Source organism: Meleagris gallopavo, chromosome 6 (assembly GCF_905368555.1).
Source record: "Meleagris gallopavo chromosome 6, MGAL_WU_HG_1.1, whole genome shotgun sequence".
Lineage (NCBI taxonomy): Eukaryota > Metazoa > Chordata > Aves > Galliformes > Phasianidae > Meleagris > Meleagris gallopavo.
The window spans coordinates 43,877,950-43,900,525 of NC_139409.1; the positions used below are offsets into that span (position 1 = coordinate 43,877,950).

Here is a 22,576-nt window from a genome sequence, read left to right on the forward strand (position 1 = left end):
AGCTACTGATGTTAGGATGTCAATATCTCTTTCGTCAGATAGGGCTAGTAAAGACTAACTTCATTTATTGCTTTTAAGGACATCACCAGGTAGCTGGAAATTCACTGTCAGCTATATGCAAAGCTCTGGAAAGGAAAGCTGTAGCAATAAAGTAAAAATAAAAAAACTCATATCCATAGGAAAGCATGATAAATTAGAAGAAATGCCTTAAATATAAACCAAATAGTTTGATTGCATGTTTCTTTTTTTTAATTCATACTGCTGAAAAAGGCAAGCTGTAATATGTACATCAGCCATCAACTTCTGATGGGTATCTGGAGCAGCAGTCCTGTTTAACAAAGTTTGATTTCCATTTATGCTGTAAGCTACTACAATTTGCAGCCTGTTTACTTTTTTCTATGATGGCAGAAAATCAAAGCCTTACAGAACAGAGGACTTACTTGTTCCCTATAAATACCAGTTGTCACCGAAAGAAAGAACCAGTAAAACTTGGAAAGGATGAACAAAGAAATCATTCCTTTGTTGCATTAAAAAAAAAAAAAAAAGCAAGAAAGATCATCAAGATGATTATATACAATTAAAATTGAATGATATGCTTTCCTGAAAAAAAAAAAAAGTGCTAGTAAAAAATTCAGTCTAGTGTTTTTCTGTTGTTCTTGTTTTCTTTCTTTTATACTTACAGATGTTTGCTTGTCAGTTTTGATTGAGAACAAATGCATGTGGGCCAGATTTGACTTGCATGTTCAGACTTCATTTTTAGAAGAGGCAGTCTACCACGTTTTTAGGTAATTTTTGGCACTTGGAGTTGAGAGAAAAAGTTGCTGATCTCAGAGATTGCAAACGAGTATAGAACTGTCTTCCTAACTAATGGCTGCACAAAACACTTGTTCCTGAGGAACTGAGGAGACAGACAATTTCTCTGTATTATGAAAACTACAACTATACTCACAGCATTCATAAAACACAACAGCTACATTCTTCCCTGCAAAACATAACTCCTAGTATCAAAGGCTGCTGTGATTATTTATTGTGTACACAACCAGATTTGTTCCAAAAGCATTAAAAAGTTGTATTTGTCTCTTCAAATTTTTACGTGCAAAAGCCTGATCGCATAAGCAGATCACCACTGCCCCAACTGTTGGGGCATACTGAGGTATATGCTTTGGCAAGTCAGCTGAACTCAATCATGGACTAAATGATAACTGACTAAAGATTCATTGTAAAACAAGGCCTAAGAAGGCAATTTTGCAGTGATTTGTGCTAAAAGTTTCATGGCGGTTTGAGATGCCCTTTGCATAGCTCTAAGGTCAGAAAATAGGGCTGTTAAGAATCATGATCAGTATCACTTCTGACGGGAAGGCTGATCTGACTGTTCCCTCCACCTGCCCTCAACCAGCCCCTCTGTCTGAGCCTTCAGCTGACTTTAGTCAGCTTGGACAAAGAGGGAGAGCTGTTGAGTTTCTGCTCAGTTTGGTAAGATGAGTTTCAAAGATGCAAATCCAGGCATCTTTTCTATTGGCATTTGCACAAAGTAGTGTCAGCTCTTAACCTTTCCCACAGGCAATGCTTTCTGGCTATCAGAGCTGCGTGCAGGTGGGTGAACCAGGTAGTGCCCATGGCTGTGGCTGTGATGGGAGGTTTGCTATTGCTATTTCTTATTGGACAATTATTTCCTAAAACTGAAAATGGCATCCTCGGGTGTATGATGTTCTTTTGTCATTCAACTACTTCATGTCTTGTATGTTAGTATGCATTACACCTGTGAGTGATGGCTATTTTCTTTCTGGACATTGATCTTCTCATATCAGCTATAAATTAGGTCTTCCAAACACACAGCTTCACTTATGACTTTTTCTCAAACATCAGCTCTGCATACTGATTTTTGTGTGTGTGGGTATAGTCAAAGAAGAGGGAGCCTTACTGTCATCTGGAAACATTTCTGTATTTAAGTAATATTTGATGAGCATGTTGGCACAATCATCCCATTCTGTCACCAGGAAACTCCCTGCCTTGAACAAAATACTTGCGAACAAGTCTCTTTTTAGCAAATGATCTGATTCTTCCCCCGAGTTTTAGCTGTGCAGTGTCTGGGTATTAAGTGGGACTTCTTTCCAACAAACACAATCAGATTCCACTCTTATTTTCACCACCTCCCCTTTACTGCTAGCAGTAAACAAACACAAAATGCAAGCACAGTTCCTTCCCCACGCGTAAGGGCAGAAGCAGGAGGTGGAGAAGGATAGGGGAGCACAGGATACAATGGGACAGTGGTGCTCACAGCAATGACTTCAGCCTGCCACAGCTGCCTGACCCTTTGCAAGTATTTTCTCTTTGGGTGGATACTGACAAAAGAGAGATTTGAAGGAAGACAATGAGATAGTTCTGCAGATGTTTACAGGGAGCTGCTCTTATATGTGAGAAGCCACATGGCAGAAAGCACAAAGGTGCTTGTGTGACAGCATTAACAACTGGGTGACAAAGCTGGCACTGCTTATAGCAGCACGGAGCCTGAAGCTCATAGCACGGTGGTTATCTGAGAGGATGGCCAGTCAAACTGCAGTGCTTGAACGACAAGGTGTAAATCTACCTCTGCCACATTTCACTTCAATCGTATCTTCACTCTCTCTGCTGACACTCTTAGTTTAAATGCCCCCACTGTGTCATGAGCTTAGCATTTCTCAGTAAAGGCCATCTGCTTGCCCTTGCTTTCCTTGAAAAGAAATGCAAAACTTCACTGCAGACACCAATAATCTGTTTCAGGGGTTTCCAAATTTCTTTACACAATTCTGTCTAGCAGTAACAATTTATGTTTTGCCTTTGGACACAATTTTCCCTTGTGCATTCCAGCATCTCAATCCCAAATTTTAAACAACAGCTTAAACTGGAAATAATTTGGCTTTCAGAATCATCCATGGGCCAGACTGCAATTGTTAACAAAATAACTAACAAACAAAAAGAAAATGGAGGCAATGAAGATATTTGCACACAAGTACTGTATATGGACAGATAGGCAACAACACAGTGTTTTGTGGCTGGAAGCCAGATTTCCAAATTACATTTAGTTACAGTGCTGAGTGTGGGAGATGCTTCGGGTATATCAGATATGTTGATGCCAGATATATCCTTTTCCATAAAGAGTGTTCTTTGAACACCAGAATGGTCTCTTTCAGATCAGCAGTGCTCTTTGAACTTGCTAAACTGCAGCAAAGACAAATGGTAATGCAATTTATTCCCTGCAACCAATGTCTCTGTAGCAGTTTGCTCTCTCAGCAGGAGATTACTGTACAGATTTATTCCTGAATATCCCCATTTTGCCTCTCAGCAGTAGAAAAATTGAAGGCAAAACTTCTAATGTTTCAAGACAGCGATTACTGTGCATTATTTCAATAGTATATCAGTGCTGACCTTCATCCTTTACACAAAAAGCATCATATTGGTCATTCACAAAGGGATCGGTTTCAATTTTAACATCAATGGCTTTCACGCTCTGTTGTTTGCTGCCCGTCTTTCTGCATATTATTGTCCTAAAATAAAGAAGAAGAAGAAAAAAATAATCAGAAATCTTCTGGAGTTGTACATGCAGGTGAAGTTTGGAGATCTTTTAGCACAGTAGTCAGGCTTTAGCTTTAGCCTTAGTTTAATTGTTTAAGAGTTGGCACATAAGGCATTAGTATGGGAAGATGTATGAAAAAAGCCAGGGGAGAATTAGAAGTAATTAAAAAAATGCTTGCTGTAGATCAGTCCAAGGCAATACAGGAAGCAATAAAGGATGTTTATCATATGTTCTGTAATGGTTCTAAATATCAGACCAAGTCCCAGTGTATGTAAGCTCATGTTCTGCACTCGTATTTCAGCGATATAAATTCTCACCAATGATACCTGAATAAAAAATGAGTAGAAGTGTCAAGACATGGTCTGAAAGATTATAAATCACTAGTAATAAACTTATGCTTGCTGCATAAGTTCCAGGTTCTTTTATCTTATTTGTTATTTTAATCTGCTGCACAGCTGTGACTGAAAGCATTTTTGCCTGTTTCACTTTCTCCATTTTGAAAACAGAAATAGCAATATTTACTCCCATACTGAGCTGTAGCACACAGTTCTGGTGGACTAGGGATGGTATAGATGCATAGCCAAGACACACTGTTGTCAACACAAAAAGTAACTGGCAGGAACTGACAAGACAGGAACGTTACATTCTCTAATTTCAAATCACGTTCCTTTTACAGGTTAAACTCTCTTAAATTGTTGTTAAATTGCAGCCTGAGAAAACTCATCGTGAGTTCTCGGGAATAAGCTGGTTGGTTGGTTCATTGGTAGTCCGGTTAGTTGGTTTAACAGCTTTTCCACTTCTTTAAAATCCGTTTCTTCTGGTTTGGTACTCAGCAGTACTTAATCCATCCTGTTGCCTTTTTATAGGCTTGAACAAAGGTTAAAAAAAAATTGTATTTAGTTTTACAAGCCTGTAGATGCTGAACATAGAAGAGGAGATTATTAATTATCTCTTCTTTCAGCTGTGTTGGCTGCTTAAAACTTACTAATAAAAGACAGTTTGTTAGAGAAGACACTGCTCTTATTGTTACACTGAAGGTTAGAAAGGCTGGGAAAGTGAATTCAGCCCCAATTTTTGCAGCTGGATATTAATGGTGTGGGTTTTATATTTTACAGACAGCAGGTCTGTAGAAGCGTTGCATGGTCAGCTCCTCTAGTGAAAGCAAGACCAAAATGTTTTCCGCAGAGCAATCTTTCCAGTGGAGGAAATCTATCATTTCGTATTGCGCAATGGTTGAACTAGCTGTGCCAGCAGTCCCACACTCATTTTGGATAATAAAATAAATGTTGACTAACTGCCCATTTACTGAATGTGGAAAAGCTCTAGTAGAAAGCCAGTATTTGATCCCACACTTAAGTACTGCATAACAATTGATTTACACAAGTGGACTGAATTACGATTGTGCAGACCATCTTAATTCTGGCATATGTTGGTTCTTGAGCTGTTAGACAGGCAACTTGAATGTGTTTTAATGTAAACAAACAAAAGCAACATGAAAAAAGCCATATGGTACCGGTCACGCATATGTACCAGAATGGTTCCTACCACACTTCTGCTCTGAAAAATGACATGATGTAATCCCCTACTAAAAGCTGCTCTGTAATTTCAAAGCGAACATGTTTCTTTTGTAAGGAAAGCACCTCCTGACTTTTTGTGGGTCACTTGAAGACTATATTCCACAGGAGTTTAAAATTGAGTTCTCCTAGAATTTAATGCCGTTCTTTAAGATCTGACTCCTTCAGGAGTGCCATGGGGCACCTAGACAAACTCGTTTGTCAAACTGGGTTTAGATGACTTGGCAGTCAGCCTGTTAATTGGCAATTTTTGTATGTGTTCACATATTGTTCCACTAGGTCTTTCATGGCCTAAGTGAATGAAACTGTGACTTAGCAACCTTAATCTTTCCAATGGTCACTTACTCTCCTGTCTTCCGACCTTGTTTATGCCTTGCAACCCTGAATAGACAGATAATGAAGTATCTTTAAAAATCTGGACCTTTTCCTTGTAAGACTTAAGACTTCAGCCCTTTTAAACAACAGCAAGAAAAAATAGTTGTTTTCACGTTACCTGGGCAACCCTGTCTGCTAAAATCAGGTGATATTTCTTCGCATACTCAATCATGGAATAAAATTTCTGATATTTAGGATCCAGCTTTAAAAATCCTTCTTGAACATTCTGATTTTGAATTTCAATCTCTAGCAGTTCTATTTTGCTTCTGCCCAAAGCACCATAATTTCTGTATCATTTCTTCAACAGGCTAAAAAGTGAGTGATACGTCCTTATTATATTCATATCATCACCAATCCAGGATATCTGATTCACATTAAAGACCACGTGTTCAAAGAGCATGATTTTCTTCTTTTTTTCCCCACGTATTGCACAACAAATTACAAGTTTGTAGGCAATAAAAATAGAACACAATAAGTGGATAATAAATTTTAAAGCATTTCTTAGATATCCAAGTACATGAAGAGTACTTAAGTATGGTTTCAACATTACCTATTAAAAAAAGACTTCAAATGATGTCAAGATCTCCTAATGTAGTTCTGTGTGGTTTTTTCTACATGAAGCTCTAAAATTGCTCTATTTTTTTTTTTTCCTGCAGCAGAGCAGACCTTGGCTAATCCTCCACTTAGAAATTTAATTTAGATTGTCATATTAAAATTGATCTGATTGAAACAGAAAACATTCTAATGTAATTATTCCAAGAGGAAAGAAAACATGCCCTGTAGACATAGGAAAAAAAAAAACAAACCAAAATCTACTTAATGTCTCCTATTCCTCCTTCTCTGTCAGTAGTTACCAAAGCTCAATCCTGCAGGCTTTGAACATCTTCCATAAGCTGTTTTTACCACTGCTAAAAGGAGCTTCAGTAGCACTCAGCATTTCTCAGCAGCAGCTCTAATGATTAGACCTGCAATGCCTTTGGCACTGAAATTGTCTTTGCAGTCAGTAGGACTGCAGGCACAACTAAAAATACACAATAATAGCCTCTTTTCTCAGAGTTCTTGAGGGCAGGTATGTTTCTCCAAACCTGTAAAATGCTGTAATTACAGATGAAAGATGTAGGTACACTGTTGTCTCAGCTCTCACAGGTAGGCTTTGATACTTTTAACTTTGTCAATTGCTTTCATTTGATGACTGGAAAATGGCAAGCACATTCTCAGTTCAGAATTCAACATATGTTGACATTTGCTTAGCAGCAGCATTGCCATACTGCAATAAGAAACCAATAAATATATATTATTCCTATTTACAGCCATCTCTTGTAGTTCCAGCACCCTGGTGAGAAGTTGTGGAAATGCAGAGCCTAGTTGATTCTTTATTATTTTGAATTGTTGCAGTGGTCTATCATGCATCATGGTTGAGAGAATGCCACAAAGTTTACATTTTTTTGTAGGAAGGCATCCAAGCACCCAGACATTTAGAAGAATGTAGTCACGTAGGGAATTTTAATTCTACTTATTGTTACTTTCATGGAGTAATTGAACATAAACTTCTACAGAATTGCTCATTCCTCACCTTTCTTGGATATGTTACAGCCTGCTGCTTACAGCAGTGTAACGCATGATTTTGTATCTCATATTAATAAAAAAAAGTGATTGTATTTTTCCTTCTATGGAAATTCTTATGAAAGTAACATTTCAGACGTGCTTGGAAGAAACTTGAGTTCAAAATGCAAATCATCCACAATAATCTTCTACATTAGATATATATCTGCTTGAAATACTCATGCATCTCTAAAAACTATTACTACACTGCCATGAACTCTGAAAAACTCTCACAGTATTAACATCTTTTTTCATGTCTGTGGTGTTCTCAAAAGGTTTCCTAGCTTGGTTCTATTTTTTAATCTTAAAAAATTGAAAGAAATTGTTTTGCCTTACAGAATAATTTTATGAGAAATCATTCCTAAGCTTTTCTCTTACCTTATCTTGCAAGTTTAAATGAGGACTGAAAATCAAGGTTGCTACTAAAAGAGTCCCAAGTTTTATAGTTATGAGCAATTATGGTCACCATCCTCATATAGAGGCATTGAATTCTTACTTCAGCAACATCCATCACGTGAGAGCTTACTTGAAGGGCATCATTGGAAAAAAGATTTCAGCAGTGTTGACAACAGCCTCTGCTCTGCAATGGAATGTAGAAGGGCACCGACAGTGTTTCCTTTTGGTATCTTGACAAGTAGAGCCAAAATCTAGTGAGGTTCTCCTCAGTCCATTGCCACTTAGCCTAGAAAGACAGTCTGCTTCATGGTGCCTCTCTCCCTCTCAAGCAAGAGTGCAAGAGAAAGCACAGGGACTCTGCACTGTTTTGGACCCAGCTTATTTATGTCTGGGCAATTTATCCATGTAAGAACAATTTATTGTGCTTGCTCTGTACCCACCCTGAAGGTAAGACCAGAGGATGGTGAAGGTAATTCAGATATTGTATTTAGCATATGGGTATGAGAGGAGAAAGTTTAATATTTAGCACAAAGCGGGAACCAGACTTTCTTGAATTATTCCACTTGCATTTGTGCTGGTTACACACTTTTCTAATCCATCTACTAAACAGTGAGGTATTGGTATATTTTGCATTATTCCTAGTTCCTCTGCTCTAGGAAGGAAATAGCAGAAGAGGCTGATTTGAATAGTATTTATTCCACTATATGACATAATATGGTATTATCTAATAAACATCTAATTAAAAAATTGTATTTTATATAAATAATAAATTATGGCTATACTAGTGTCCTCTGGTACTTCTGCTTTCTAATATTATTGCATAGCAATTTTGTAATACTTGAAAAGCTTTCAGTAAACCTAAGTTCATATAGATGGAGTTAATGGCTGAGATTATACAACACAGCTCGATCAATTCCAGCATCAATGCAAAAAATAGTGGGTGGAACCAGGGTGTTTTATAGTCACGATGCTATCTGCCAACTGATCGCAAGTTGTCTCGTCAATAAATTATCTGGATTGAGCCAGGAGGATCTTATGGCATGTCTTCATGGAAGTGTGAGCTTGAATATGAGTATATTCTACTCAGCGGCCATCATGAGTGATGTGAAAGTAGAGGCACTGAGAAAGTCTGGTTCATAACATAATGTAACTATAACAAGACTTTCTCTAATTAGTAAGTTTAAAACTTCATCACTATCCTTAGTCAAGATAAATCGTTAACATCCTGTGCTAATTTTTTTCGTGGATAAGTTTTACCACTTGTGTTTCATTAACTAGGTGAGAGAAAAAAAATCAGTAGTCTGGAAGCCAAACTGGAGGATTTTTATTCTTAGTCTTTCCCTTCTGTAGTTTGGGAAACTGCAAATTATAAAGCTGGCTCTGATGAGGAATAAAATACAAATGACATGTTCATGATTACTGAAGGGAAGAAAATTTCCATGAAAAGTCATGAAGGGGAGCACAGGTGGGCTTTGGAAAGTCCATTGACTGGGAACTATAGAGGCTAATTTTGGCTGGATGTGACCCAAAGAAAGCAGCTGCTAAGTGTGACATGAAGACATTCCAACAGCAATACTGCCACTGGAAATGTCAAAAGGAGGTCTTACCGAGGCAGAACCAATATCCTTTAAATTCTTAAAAATATATCCCAAAATGCACTCTTTTGTGCTTAAAATTGTACATATGACTACTGAAATAGTAAGGCCTCTGTTCATTAAATAAATATGGCCCATTCATGCAGATTTTTCATACTGTAGCCTAGTATGAAAGATTTTATATACTCATTTTACTATAATATCACTATGTACATATAATTTGAGCATTTTCAGTGTACATAGAGGAGATCAGGATTGCTTCTTGTCCTGGACTAGTTAATTGGGTGCTCAAAGACATACCAAGTGTCACTAGGTAATTGGTTTTACCCAGTTCAACTGTATGTATTCCACAAATGAACCACTCCACAGCATTCATAACAAATGATATTAATTAGTTACCAAAAGGTTTTATAATGTTTACTAAATGCTGTTAATTTACAAAGAAACTCTATGCTCAGACCAGAAGCTTTCAGATGGGATTAGATAATAAAGAGATTGTGAGGAAAAAAAACAATATGAAGGAGAAGTTCTTCTGAAAAATTGAATATCAACCCCATTAGACCTAGCTGGCAAGTTAAAATCTTGGTATTAGTCACTCTTGTATACTTGCTAAGATTATGTGCACCTCCAAGCCTGAACTCATCTCCTCCAAGCTTGGATGTCAGGAATCACATTGCAGTATTGCAGGTGTTGTCTCACTCATGCCTTGTTCACGTCTTTCAGTACTGCCCTGCATCTCCTAGAAGAGGGACTGAATGTCTTTTCAGAAGGAGTGCATTTCTAAGACTCCTTAGTCTCAGAACCAGATTTAGCATTTTTAATTGGACTATATGCTGTCACCTATGTCTGGATTATCTCTTGAAGGGAGTTAATTGGCCCATGTCATACAGGCATGTAGGAGAAAATTCATATGCATTCTCATCAGGCAGCAGAGCAAAGCCTTGAAATAAAACAGGAGCTTGGCAAACTGACATATTATTAGGACTGCTCCTCTGCAGATAAGCAAGCAGACCTGTTACATTATACACACCTGGACAGATTTCACAGGGCCAACAAATCCAAGGGTCTACGCACATGGATAAGGCAACTGGCAAGAGCTAGAGACTTATTCCTATTTCATTCCTTGGATATTGCTTTTCAATTTCCCAGGAAACAAGCTGTTATTACCCTACTGCCAGGTGTTGGGCAAGTCTCACATTGTAGGCAAAAAAGGGAGTAGACTGCCCTGTGAAATGCTAATTTTGAGTGTTGTTATTATAGTTCCCACTGGTGTTATCTGCACCAAGGGCTCCGTTGTGTTAGACACTGTAGAAGCATTCAAGAGTAGTCAATGCAAAACCCGAAGAGCTAACAAAGGAAGGAAAAATAGAGATGAAGTAATTTTCCTAGCAGTAAACATCTGGTCTGTGGTCAGCCAAGAAAAGAACCTCAGTCTTTGGACTCCCACTACAAGGCTTATTCTAGCTGGCTGTGTTTGCTCACTCCAGAGTTATCTATCCCCTCTGAGATAAATCCTCCAGGGACTGGGTAGGAACCAGGCTAGGGCAATTTCATTCAAAGAAATACATTGAGTGCCCTGCAGGATAGCTATTATAGAACAGAGTCTAAGCAGAGCTTTCAGGCAAGAGCTTATAGTTGGGCTACATGGATTCATTCTTTCATAGAAAAACAAGGAGCAACAGAGGGAATAAGACAGCTTCATCTTGTAAGGCTTGCAGAAGTGCAGGAAATGAGTAAATGTACTATGAATATCTTAATACAAGTTACTGACAATGTTTACGACTGCAAAAATCAATAGCTACTTTCTAATATTCTGTGCACAATTAGTAGAGCTGATCATAAGAAAAACTGTCATGTTTATTTTCCAAATTAAAAAACAGAACAGAAATGAACATTTGAGAGAACACACTGCACTGCCCAGTGCTGCAGGACTGGAACATCAGAAGATAGCTGTATAATCAATGAATATAAAGATGTTATAATTATGAAGAAAAAAAAAGCAAGAGAGTTTAGCAAAGCAGATTATAATAACAAAAAAAGGATAGAGTGCTTACTCTTGTCCTAGGCTCACTGCAAACTCCACAGGAGAGATCTCCAGAAAGAGACCCTTCCCCACTGGCAGTCAGCTCTTAAATGGGTCTAGGAGAGGTGCAGCCAGGCTCCACCCCTTCCAGCAGCACAGGTGAATTGCCTTCACCTGTGCTCCCAGGGCTGACTCAGTGCTCGCCTCAGGTGGTCAATCAGAGGTTCAGGCCGTGATTCAGCAGTTCCCATAGAATAGCAGTAAAAGGTTTTCAAAGAACTCTACAACCTTTTTTTGTTGTTTATATTCTGGCAGATCACTTTCTGGTTTTACTGACTCACTCATCTGACATGCAAATAAGTCATAAGAGTGTCATTTTAGTATAAATAGCTATTAGGGCTCATTCCAATCTGACAAATGAGATCTGTCTAAACAGCATTTCATTTCCTGCACTCTAACAATGTGTAATATTTCACAAATTACACATTTCAAGGCTGACTTCTAACTGACTTACTTCTGGGCTGCTGGAAGAGCGTAACCACTTGTCCTCTGGACCCTACCTATTCATCAGCGGATCTTATCTAAAAGTTTTCATGTCCCTGGACCTGCCTGTGTGAACAGCCCCAAGATCTGAATTGGGTTGTTCTGAACAATTGAAAGTGGAAGACAAAAACATAACCTTATGCCTGTGGAAGATGTTCTGTCCCAGGCTGCTCAAATCACAATGCCAATGAGTTTATTGTGTCTTCGGATTTACCGACAGAGAAAAATTTGTTTAACCGATTTCCATCACAAGTCAGTTAAGGCAATTTGCATTTGTCAAAACCTGCTGCTTAGGCTAACCCAGACTACAGAGAAGGGGGTTAGAGAATTCCAGTGAGCAGCTCCATTAGCAGAATGATACCTATTTCCCCTGGCATCACTCTTTGCAGAACGGTGTCTTTTAATACCTAACACTCTGAGAGCAGGTAGTATAAACGTACTGACAGTGATTCAGAAACGCACCTCAGATATTAAAGGGGAAACTTCCACAGGCTTACAGGCCCTGATTTGGACGTAAAAATGATAATAAGGGCACAGCAGCAAGGAGTGATGAATATAATTAATAGAAGTAAGATTGTAATTATTCAAAAAGATCAAAGAACAGCCACTAGGTATGAACTGGCTGTCATCAGCTTATGCAAGACCCAGAAAACTCATCAAGAGGTGAAAATGTCCTTATGTGCATATGTGCAGTTTTAAGTCTGAAGCATGTCAGAAAATCTGCAGCTCCACAACGCCTCCACTCATATTATTTGTCTGTGCTCGCTTCTGTTGCCAGCATCTAATCCATTTTTCCTCAGAGAAAGGATTAAGATATTTTTCAGACATCAAAAAAAGAGCATAATAATAATAATAAAATGCACTCTTCCTGAAATTAGGAACTTCTTTTATCATGTTCCCATGTTCCCCCTTATTCATCTCCTTTCTGATGCACACGATCCAAGAGGATATGGGAGAATACTGGACTAAAGCTCTGGGATCTTCGACGGATTCCAGTCAGTTTCTGGGTGGGATCCAAGGTGTTAGTTCCAATTTCTAAAGACCTGAGTGGTTTTGGACTAGTAAACACGGGTGGTGACTTCATTCTCTCGGCCATGCCATCACCTTTGAAGATGTGAAGCTCCATCAAGATAAATAACACAAGTATCACCCAGTGAGGAATCCTATGTTTTGGAAACAATTTTGTCTACTTCTGTAATCATCTGGATCTGCAGTGAAGCCTATCTTGCCCTCTCCTTGTGAAATCATTTGATGAGAGCGTGGATTGAAGTGTTCATTTTCACACTTTATCCTTGCTGGTACTTTCCATTTATTAAATAGATGCCCAAAGTACTGAATAGGTACCTCTAGAAATATTTTTAAAAGCAAATAACTGACAAGTAAAAAAATGTGTTGAGGGGAGCCTCAATAGCTTTTCCACACCTTTAATCATTAAGCTTTTTTTTTTTTCCTCAGGCTGTTTTAGGCCTCTTTTAAGATGGAGTAACAGGAACTCTAAAGAAGTTACTCCAAAGCCTCCTGTTACACTAACCTATGAGTGTATAAATATATAAACATGTATGCATTTTTCATTACATCCCGCCCATCCCCCAAACACTCTAGAAACTTAGTTCTGTCTTTTTTGACAGTAGTTTTCTTTGTTCCATCCACAGTGATTTCCTCATATCTTTCCTGGACTGATAGACCACTTCACACACTATTGGTGTGTGAAATATTTTCAGGTAGACAGCATACTCATTCCCAAGTATATTGTTATTGAACTTCATTTCTCATCATTTTATTCATTAACCTAAACCCCTCTGAAAAAGCTTAATATTATGCACAGGCTTCTTCAACTTGAATAGCTTTGTCCCATTTACATACTTTGCACTTGGCTGCCCATTTCTTCCGCCAGAGCTGCCTTAACTAACAGTGAAACTAGTATAGTCTTTTCAGACATTGCACTTTTCCTGAGTTTAGCAAGAACTCACTTCAGTGAAGCAAGTAATGCAGGTTCTGGAGCTTGCCCAGCCATAAGTAAAATAGTCCCAGAGAAGAAAAAAAAAAAAAGAATTCAGCTTACAGGAGCTCCAGAGAACTACTCTCTGGTGAGTACCTACAGAAGTCTCTGTACATGGTGTGTGCACAGCAACAGCATGCTCATGTGCCCCTGTAATGTCCTTTCTGATTTACAGAGTTTACAGAATTTACCAGATGAATGGAGTATGGGAACATGAAAGTGATAAAAATGATTCTATGAGTCTATGTTGTGTGCATTCTCACATCACCATAATGTGATGCACACAATGCTATCACTGTATCCAGTTTTCATTTTGAAGATATTCAGGGATAGGTCCACAACTGGTCTATTCATAGTTGTAGCTCCAGTGCTTATATTAAAGAACTGAGGAATTCCCAGAAGAAATCAGTGGTACTGCCCAAATAAAAAAAAAAGTGTGCTTCCTTCTCCCACCCTTCAGCACTCTTTGCTTCCATAATAGAGAGGTGATACAAAAAGACTTGTACAACTTTCCCTTGCACTTCTTAGACAGACACAGTTTTTCTGGCTCTTCAGCCTACATGACATATCAGCAAGTGGGGTAGGAAGAAAAATTTGTAGGGTTTAGATCACTGTCTTCTATATTGGGAGATTTGATTTTTTTAAATGTCTAAAGGTACATAAAAATAAATCTTCCCGAAAAAAATCTTTTCCACCTGGAAAAGAAAGGATCACCTGAACAAATCGGTTTTGCTTGAAGTTGTTTAAATATCATTTTTCAATTGTTGCTATTTTCTGTCCTTTGGAAGTCCCATTTTACTACTGAAAATACATGAAAACCAACATGTGCTTAGGGTAACTGATAACTCTCACAAAATCCAGTAATGTGTCCAGTTTGAGAAATTGGAAACAGTGTCTTGATAAAACAAAGCATTATCACCATTGAACACTGATAGGACATTAGACATTACTATCTTACTTATGAGAACTTTGTCAAGTGCATAAAGGGAATGCATGCACATATTACACTAAGGTGGTGGCTGATAAGCCTGCTGAAGGAAAGGTTCAAGAGAGAAGACAGAACTTCATGCTCTCACTGACAATTCCTGTATGGTTTCAGCATCAGGTATGGCATTTATATATATGTTAAACTGAATTCTGTGATTTGATCTCTTTGTCTATCAAACAAAGTCTCTTCACCTGGGGCATGCTGTAAAGACTTCCATTTTGGAAGAGATGGGGAAGTTTATGTTCTTGCCACAGCACTGTAGGGTAACAGGAATGAGTCAGCTTGGGTTCTGGAAGCCCTTAACACCGTGCAGAAGGAGCACGCATCAGCCAGGATGGAGCACCATGGTGGTACAGCTGCGCTGCTGCTGGTACACAGCTAGCACAACTGAGGACACATCCTCAAAATCACAACTTCATTGAAAGTCATTTGGAATTCTGCAGTATTCATAGCAGAAGAGAAACATCACCATGCTTAATTCACCCTGCTTCTTTTCCTCCTTTCTTGTAAGGCTGAGATTTGTCTCACAGGTGACTCCAAATGGCAGTCTCACAAATCTCAGCCTACTGCCATTTGGAGTCACCTGTGCTACCTCCATAAATGCAGTTCAGTACATCCAGTAACAGAAACAGCTCTCTGGTGAGCTCTCACCCAACTCCCTAACATGTTTTCCTTATCATATCTAGGTACACCTACTTGAACATGGCTATCATCTACTTAAACAACCATAAATAACTGAGTTTCTACAAGAATGTCAGCAAACTGAGCATGTACTTACAGTCAGTGGGAGCACTGATGCTGATAGCTCAGTATTATGTCCATAGGCTGCAAGCTCCTTTATGGAGCATCACCACACTGTGGGCCTAGCTAAACACAACTGTGACAACTCAGTAGGAAAAAGGAAGAGGAAACTGTGGACAGAATGTATACCATAGTGCTTGAACTGTGGCCAGTGTTTTTCAGTAGTTAACTTAGACTAAGAGGAAAAACATCTTTACAGCAGTTGTTTATATTTCTCAGGAAGGTGTATGCCATCATTCTTACCCAGCCGTGCCATCAGCCAGCCATCCCGTGGTGCAGCCAATGAAGGAACAGTCCAGGACAGCCCTTTTCAGCTCTTCTGCGGTTGCTAAGCGAGCACTCAAGTCAACACAAGCTTTCTCAGCTTCAGCTAGATCCAGACCCTGAGAGTTGTTCTTGGACTCAAGTGCAAACACTTTCCCTGCAGCACCAAGAAAGATCAAGTCACTCATCGTGGCGTGGTACTCAATATACGTTCCATATAAATATTGCAGATTATCACCAAATAAAGTCTTCTTGTTCTTACTAAGTTCAAACTAATGAGCAACCTATTTCTTGGAATTAATTATGTTAGCAACACTGTAAAGTGTTTTACTGTGGTTTTTCTTTTACTTATGTTAATCAAGAGAAAAAGAAACGTAGCTGAATCCCTGTTCGTTCCTAGTCTACACAAAAAGCTCGCCTTCCTTCTATAGGTCTCTGCTTAGGATATGGAAAGAGAAAGCACTGACACTCTCTTACATGCACTTAAGTAGTCAGAGTCAGAAGGTCTCCTGTTGAATACAACACTGGAATTCATTACCAAGCATATTGTAACTACAGTTATAAAACTACCTGTAAGTAGTATACCTGTACTGTAAGTATACAGTAAGAACACATCTACATCAGTTTATTTTAATTTATTTAACATTGTGAAGGATGTTAAAAGGTGAACGTTAGATTTCTGCAACTGGGAAAAGGGCAGTTGGGGTTTTGTCAGTAAAGCTTGAGAAGTGATTGGGTTGTGGAATAAACACATTTGCTGGATGTCACCAGAAGAAAAAATAAACAGTGAGATAGTTCACAGTGTTGGCATTTAAATTGCCATAAATGTCTTCTTTCTGAAGGTAACATCCCTCAGAATATCTTCTAAATTTTCAAGTATAAATTTAGATATTTAGATTGCTTGTAGACAGAGGAAGACAGCTTTTAAAATGTCTATAAACACTTATGGCTTACTTAAAAGTTAGATTAGTGGCAGTGATTACAAGAAGGTGTAACTTCCAGCACATACTAACAGTTCATTAGGTAGCTAGTTTCATACTCACACAATATATTGACCAATATCTGTAATCCTTCAGATTGTTTTAAGCTGACTCTGTACAAAGAGACACCTCCCCCCATGTATTACTTCAACAAATTGATAAATTTGGATCTAATCCTACATATAGTCAGTGATACAGGGTAAGCCTGCCCTAACAGCTCTCCGTTCTCACCAGTGCAGAGTTTAAACTAATGAAGGAATCAATCTTTACATCAAAATATGCAAAATTTCTGTCATGTAAATACATAATTTGCATTTACACTAACTAACAAGCATAGATGGGTCCTGATAAAGATTTCTGTTTTGATCGTCATTCTAGATACGCACAGTAAGAAGATGTCCTGATAAACAGAAAGCAATTTAAATAAGCAGGACAAGCAGTAATGATAAGGAACAGGAATTCACAGTAACCAGAGCGATTTTCTCAGGCTCAGGTAGCAACAGTAGATGACCTAGGAGTGTATATAATCAATGAATATAAAGATGTTACAATTATGAAAAAAAAAAAAAAAAAAAAACCAACAAGAGAGTTTGGCTAAGCAGGTTATAATAACACAAAAAAATAGATAGTGCTTACCCTTGTCCTAGGCTCACTGTAAAACTCCACAGGAGGGATCTCCAGAAAGAGACCCTCCCCACTGGCAATCAGCCCTTAAATGGGGGTCTAGAAGAGGTGCAGCCAAGCTCCACCCCTTCCAGCAGCACAGGAGAATTGCCTTCACCTGTGCTCCCAGGGCTCTCAGTGCTCGCCTCAGGTGGTCAATCAGAGGTTCAGGCTGTGATTCAGCAGTTCCCATACAGAGTGCAACCCAGAAGCACTGATCAGTGTCTTAACCACTAGACTAAACAATATAATGAATTATGACTAGAATTAGGGAGTTCACACAGACCGGTGAAAAAAGCAAGCCTCTTCGCGCCTGAGAACAAAAACCTCAGGATTCTTTGCAAATGCCCCAAATAATGGAACAACCATAATGGATTTTGTTGTTTCCAAAGCCATTGAACAGCCACAGTGAAGAATGCATGGACTCGGGAGAAGCAATATAAGCAGAATGACTTTAAATTTACACTCCTTAGTTATGGAACATCTTTCATTTATAAAGATAAGTAGCATTTACTGAGGCTTTGATTAAATTAAAAACTTGCCCCCATTCAATATTTCATAATTAGGCTATCGGGGTTGTTATGCTTCATCAACAATATATAGGGCAAGTTTGTGTATCACTTGACTTAACTCACATAGCAAGTTTATCATCACAGCAGTGTATCACCTGAAAACTCATAAATATCTGTCTGACATAGCAGTAAGCCCTGCTTTTAAGATATTAGCATTTTATTTAGGAGGCTAAAGTAGAAAGAAAAATCTTTAAGGACTGAGTTCCATGAAAAAATAATCAGAAGAAATAAAGTTCATCATTTCGCCTTTGTAGCAGTAGATGCCCGTTACATTTTTCCAGGTGTTTTACAACTGTTAATGTAAATCAACTTCTTCCTAGAAAGTATGAAAGTGCTGGACTTCTGGGATATCCAAAATATGTAGGCAAATAGGTTTTAGGGTAAGCTAGGAAATTCTTACTGGTCAGGAAAATTACTGCTTCATAGGAAATTCTTGTCAGCCAGAAGGGGATGAAAATGGCTGTCCATCTTACCAGAACAGCCTGTGAATCTTCTCCAGAACTCCAGAAGTTCTATGGCTATCTGCCCAGATTTAGCATGTGCTCTGTTTTGCTTTGTTGTCTTTTATTTATTTATTTATTTATAAGTAGTAGCAAGCAAGTTTAATCTGATACCTTACCAATGGAACATTTGGATCCTCAGTATTCTGCCAAGTGTCACTTTACAAAGGGGCATTTAGAGGGAAAAAATAAGTAGGAGACACATTAGAACAGCAGCAGGGAAAAGCCCATCAAAATACGAAATTCCCTTAAATAAATAAGACTACAGCAGTGCACCTCACAGTGTTGTGACTGACTGGCTTGAAACATTCTGGTACTGATTATTTTTACTTTCAGTCACACAATGGTCTGATTTTGAAGCTGTGCACCCAAGGGCAAAATATTTGTAAACCTTCTGTTGTTGCTTTTTGCAATGAAAAATAAAGAAAAAAAAAACAACCCTGCCTCACATACTTGGTGATACACAGTCAGTTTTACTACATGGGTTGTGAAATATTCAAATGGTATCACCCCTCTGTTCAACACACTATGACAGCGTAGAGTAGTTGAAACCAGTTTTCTCTCTGAGATAATCTCAAGAGATGTACTATCACCCTGTTTTAAATACAAGGCTGCTATATTTCCATAATGCACAGCATGCAAGGATCATGTCTTTTTGTATATTTGCATGAATACCTTTGGTTGTGCAACAGCCAGCATGTCTGAGCTCCCTCCCTATGCTCTTCCTTCATTTCTGCCTGTAGCATTTCTGCTTCCCATAGTGTAATGATGAGACAGGTGGTATAGAAATGTGTTACCAAAACTCTACATACTTTTCTGAAGATTTCAGACAAAGCCAGTCTCTATTTTAAGCTCAAGCTAGAAATCCATGGGAAGTAGCCTTTCTCAGAAGACTTAATATACCACTTGAGTTTTACAGTTTCAGAATGAAAAATGTCTTCATTGTAGAGATTTTTCAGGTTTCCCTTTGAAACTAGTGAAAAAGTTCTAATTTCACTGCTAAGACATAAATGATAAGACATAATTCTTCCTGTAGTTAATTAACAGCTGAACTTGCAGTTCTCAATAAAAATTCACACTTGAAATTTCTTTAATAACTGCAGTATATTATATGGATAGCCTCTGCTATCATCTGCTCGCTATTATTACAGAATTGTAATTCTATTTTGATAAATAGATAAGTCTTTTTTTATTACTTATTATTTGGCTCTAAAATTTTGTCAACAAGCAATAGCTGAGTACAGTTTTTATTAAAGAGTACCCCAGTACAGCATGATTGAAAACATAACCGTAGATCTCAAGGTCTCTAGGATTCATTTTTATCACCTTGTTTGAATTTCTACATAACTAGACTGTAGATTTCCCCCTGTAGTTCCACCACTGAGTCCAAAAATTCGTGGTTGAACTGGAGCATGTCTTTTCAAAAGGCATCCAGTCATGATTCAGTGACTCCAAGTAATGGAGAATTTACAGCACACTTTATAGTAAACTGTTCCAGTGGTTCATTACTCTCACTCCACCTTATTTCCAGTTTCAAATTTTGCTAAACTCAGCTTCTAACAACTGAACCTTATTATGCTTTAGAGACTGAAGAGCTGTCTATAATCAGATACAGTAAAGCACAGAAAGGGACACTTCAGAAGACTCCAGACTCCATTCCTTCTGACTTGTAGGAATCCCAGTGGAATTAACAGAAGACAGAGTTGGATAATTTATTCTAATACATTAACAAACAGAACGAGTTCTTCTGAGGCACTCTTCAAAGCCTACTGAAGTTCAAATTCTTCCATGTCCTCCGGAGGACTTGCACCGTGCTTGAAGAAACCAAATATACTTTAAAACAGAAGCGTCTCTCGCAAATAATATAAAATGAAGTACTTAAAAAGGCATGTCTATTGTGCTGATATGATGATGTTTTACTAGCTGCAATGGTAGAACCTCATCAGTTTTAACAAAATAAATGTGGTAAAAGATGTATATATTTCACCGCTGATTTATTTAAATGTTAAAGTCTTCAAATTGAGGTAAAGGAGAGTGGAGGAAGAGAAGTTCAACTCTGTACTTTAAAAGCAATTTCATTTCCATTTCTATGGCTATGTGTAACAATGGCCTTGATTGTAATAGCAAGGGTGGAAGATTCAGAGAAACTGTACAATTACAGAGAGAGATCTGGGTAATTACCAGAATGTTCGTGAATGTAGAGTTTATTTCTATGAGAAAATCAAATGAATGATGTCTTATTTAATTCAAACTGCTTAAAATATTGCATCATCAGAAAAGTAGAAAAATTTGGAGGTCACGTCAGAGTTCCTCCTCAGCTAAGCTCAGTTTGAAAATTTTAATGTATTTTAATGTAATTTTTTAAGCTCAGTTTAAATTTTAATGTTAGTAAAGGCTTTAGGATCAAATATTTGCAGTTGTTTATGGATTTGTTTTTGCAACATACAAACATATTAGCTGGTTTGCAAGTAGGAACCGAATTGCTTACACACCTGCTACTTAAACACAGTTGTATAGATATAACAGAAGAGAAGAAGCATAATTTCTTTTCCTTTGGCTTTCTGTAGAGCCTTTTCATCAAGAAAGACCATAGTAGGATTTTTCCCTCTTAAAATTTTCCAGGAGTTTTACTGCAGATCTAAAACTGCTCCTTATTTCTGCTATCCATTTAATTCCTTTTTTTTTTTTTTTTCCAGAATAGATACATAATTTGTTTCATTTTTTCTTATTTATTGAAACATACTTGATAGCTAGTTTTGCCCACTGACTTCTGCTTAACAGCAATCCTATAGGGAAGAAACTCTTAATTATTACCAGTGTAAGACTTCTTCCCCTATAGGACTGGAGTACTGTATCTAGCCTGCATATGTAGCAAAAGGGCAGCTGTGTGAGCACCAAAGTGATATCAGTCTGCTCCAATACGCTGAGAAATATTAGCATATGAGTAAAATTCTACTTTCAGCATCAGATTTATCTGCTTCTATGTCAGAAGTACGGTCAGATCCTCAGTTAATTGTGCCTAGCCTTCTGGATTCATAATCTTTCACCTGCAACCTCTGCAGTCACGGTGTGTGCTCACTACCAAATGATTCACTGATCTCCAGAGCTCCCTTCCAACTCCTGAGATTCCGTGATTCTGTGACTGCCTTGGCCAGTTTGTTTTGTACGTAACCCAAAACTGAGCCAACAGAACACCACTACTTTGAAATAATTTCTGAAGTGTTACAAATAGAGCATTTCTCAAGTCAGGTGTGTATTAGTAACATAGATTAATTGCCATAATTCTCTGCCACACACTTTTTCTCAGAAAACTATGGCTCATACCTATTTACATTTTAATAGTAGTGACAAAAGGAGGAGTCAAGAAAAGCAGAAGTGACTCCTGTACACCACACATGAAGCCAGACTCTTTTCTCCTATCCCAGCACAAAGATATTCCAAAAAGTTTCCATTTGCACTGAGTTATTTAAGAACAGCTACCATCACAAGAACATAATTAAAACCTTTATCTTCATAAAGGTGAAATTTAAAGTTGGTTCCAACTGGGAAAAAGTTACACAGCCATGCTGTTTGACTGTGTGGTTCCCATTCACAAATCCAGAACCTACCAGTGCTAGGTGTGGCTGAACAACTCCTGGAGGTTGAGCTGTGTTTATTGACTCCTTTCCATAACCTATCTCACTCAGCAGTAACTGTGCTGGCAGTAGCAGCACTACCCTGCTGCACGCTTACACCAGAGTAATTCCGAGCAGAAACAGGCCCTGAGGAGACCCTTATCTGCCCGACCCTGACCTCCACAGCTATGAACAAGCATATTTCCATTGCAGAAAAAGCAAATTGCAAAGTGAAACAAAGCTATCTTTTGTTTAGGTGTTTATCTTTGTCTTTCTGGAGTCTATCTGCTCTACAGGAATACATGTTGCAGTAAGTATTAGTCAAAAGAGATCAATTAAGCTTCAAGGCTTTACACTTTCACCAGACCCCAAGGGTCTCCACTTTTACTGCCTACTCTTTGTCATTATTTGTGTGTGAGATAATAAAGTGAAAGTCTTCCTTTGGGAAATATATTCTAAGCAGTTTGGGGGAGTTGCCTGTAATAGGGGCCAGTCTGGATTTCATTGGGTTTTTACAAGGTGAAGTCAAAATCC

General features: G+C 38.2%; 1 protein-coding gene across 1 annotated transcript in view; it reads right to left on the reverse strand.

Moving 5' to 3' along the window:
* The window catches only part of SUSD5 (sushi domain containing 5), a 44,646-nt gene that overhangs the window by 19,810 nt on the left and 2,260 nt on the right, over positions 1 to 22,576 (reverse strand). Inside the window, exons 2-3 of the mRNA XM_031553975.2 lie at positions 15,693 to 15,870; positions 3,406 to 3,524 (exon numbers count right to left, since the gene is read on the reverse strand). Coding sequence (XP_031409835.2) covers positions 3,406 to 3,524; positions 15,693 to 15,870 — 297 coding nt within the window. The remainder of the gene's footprint in view (positions 1 to 3,405; positions 3,525 to 15,692; positions 15,871 to 22,576) is intronic.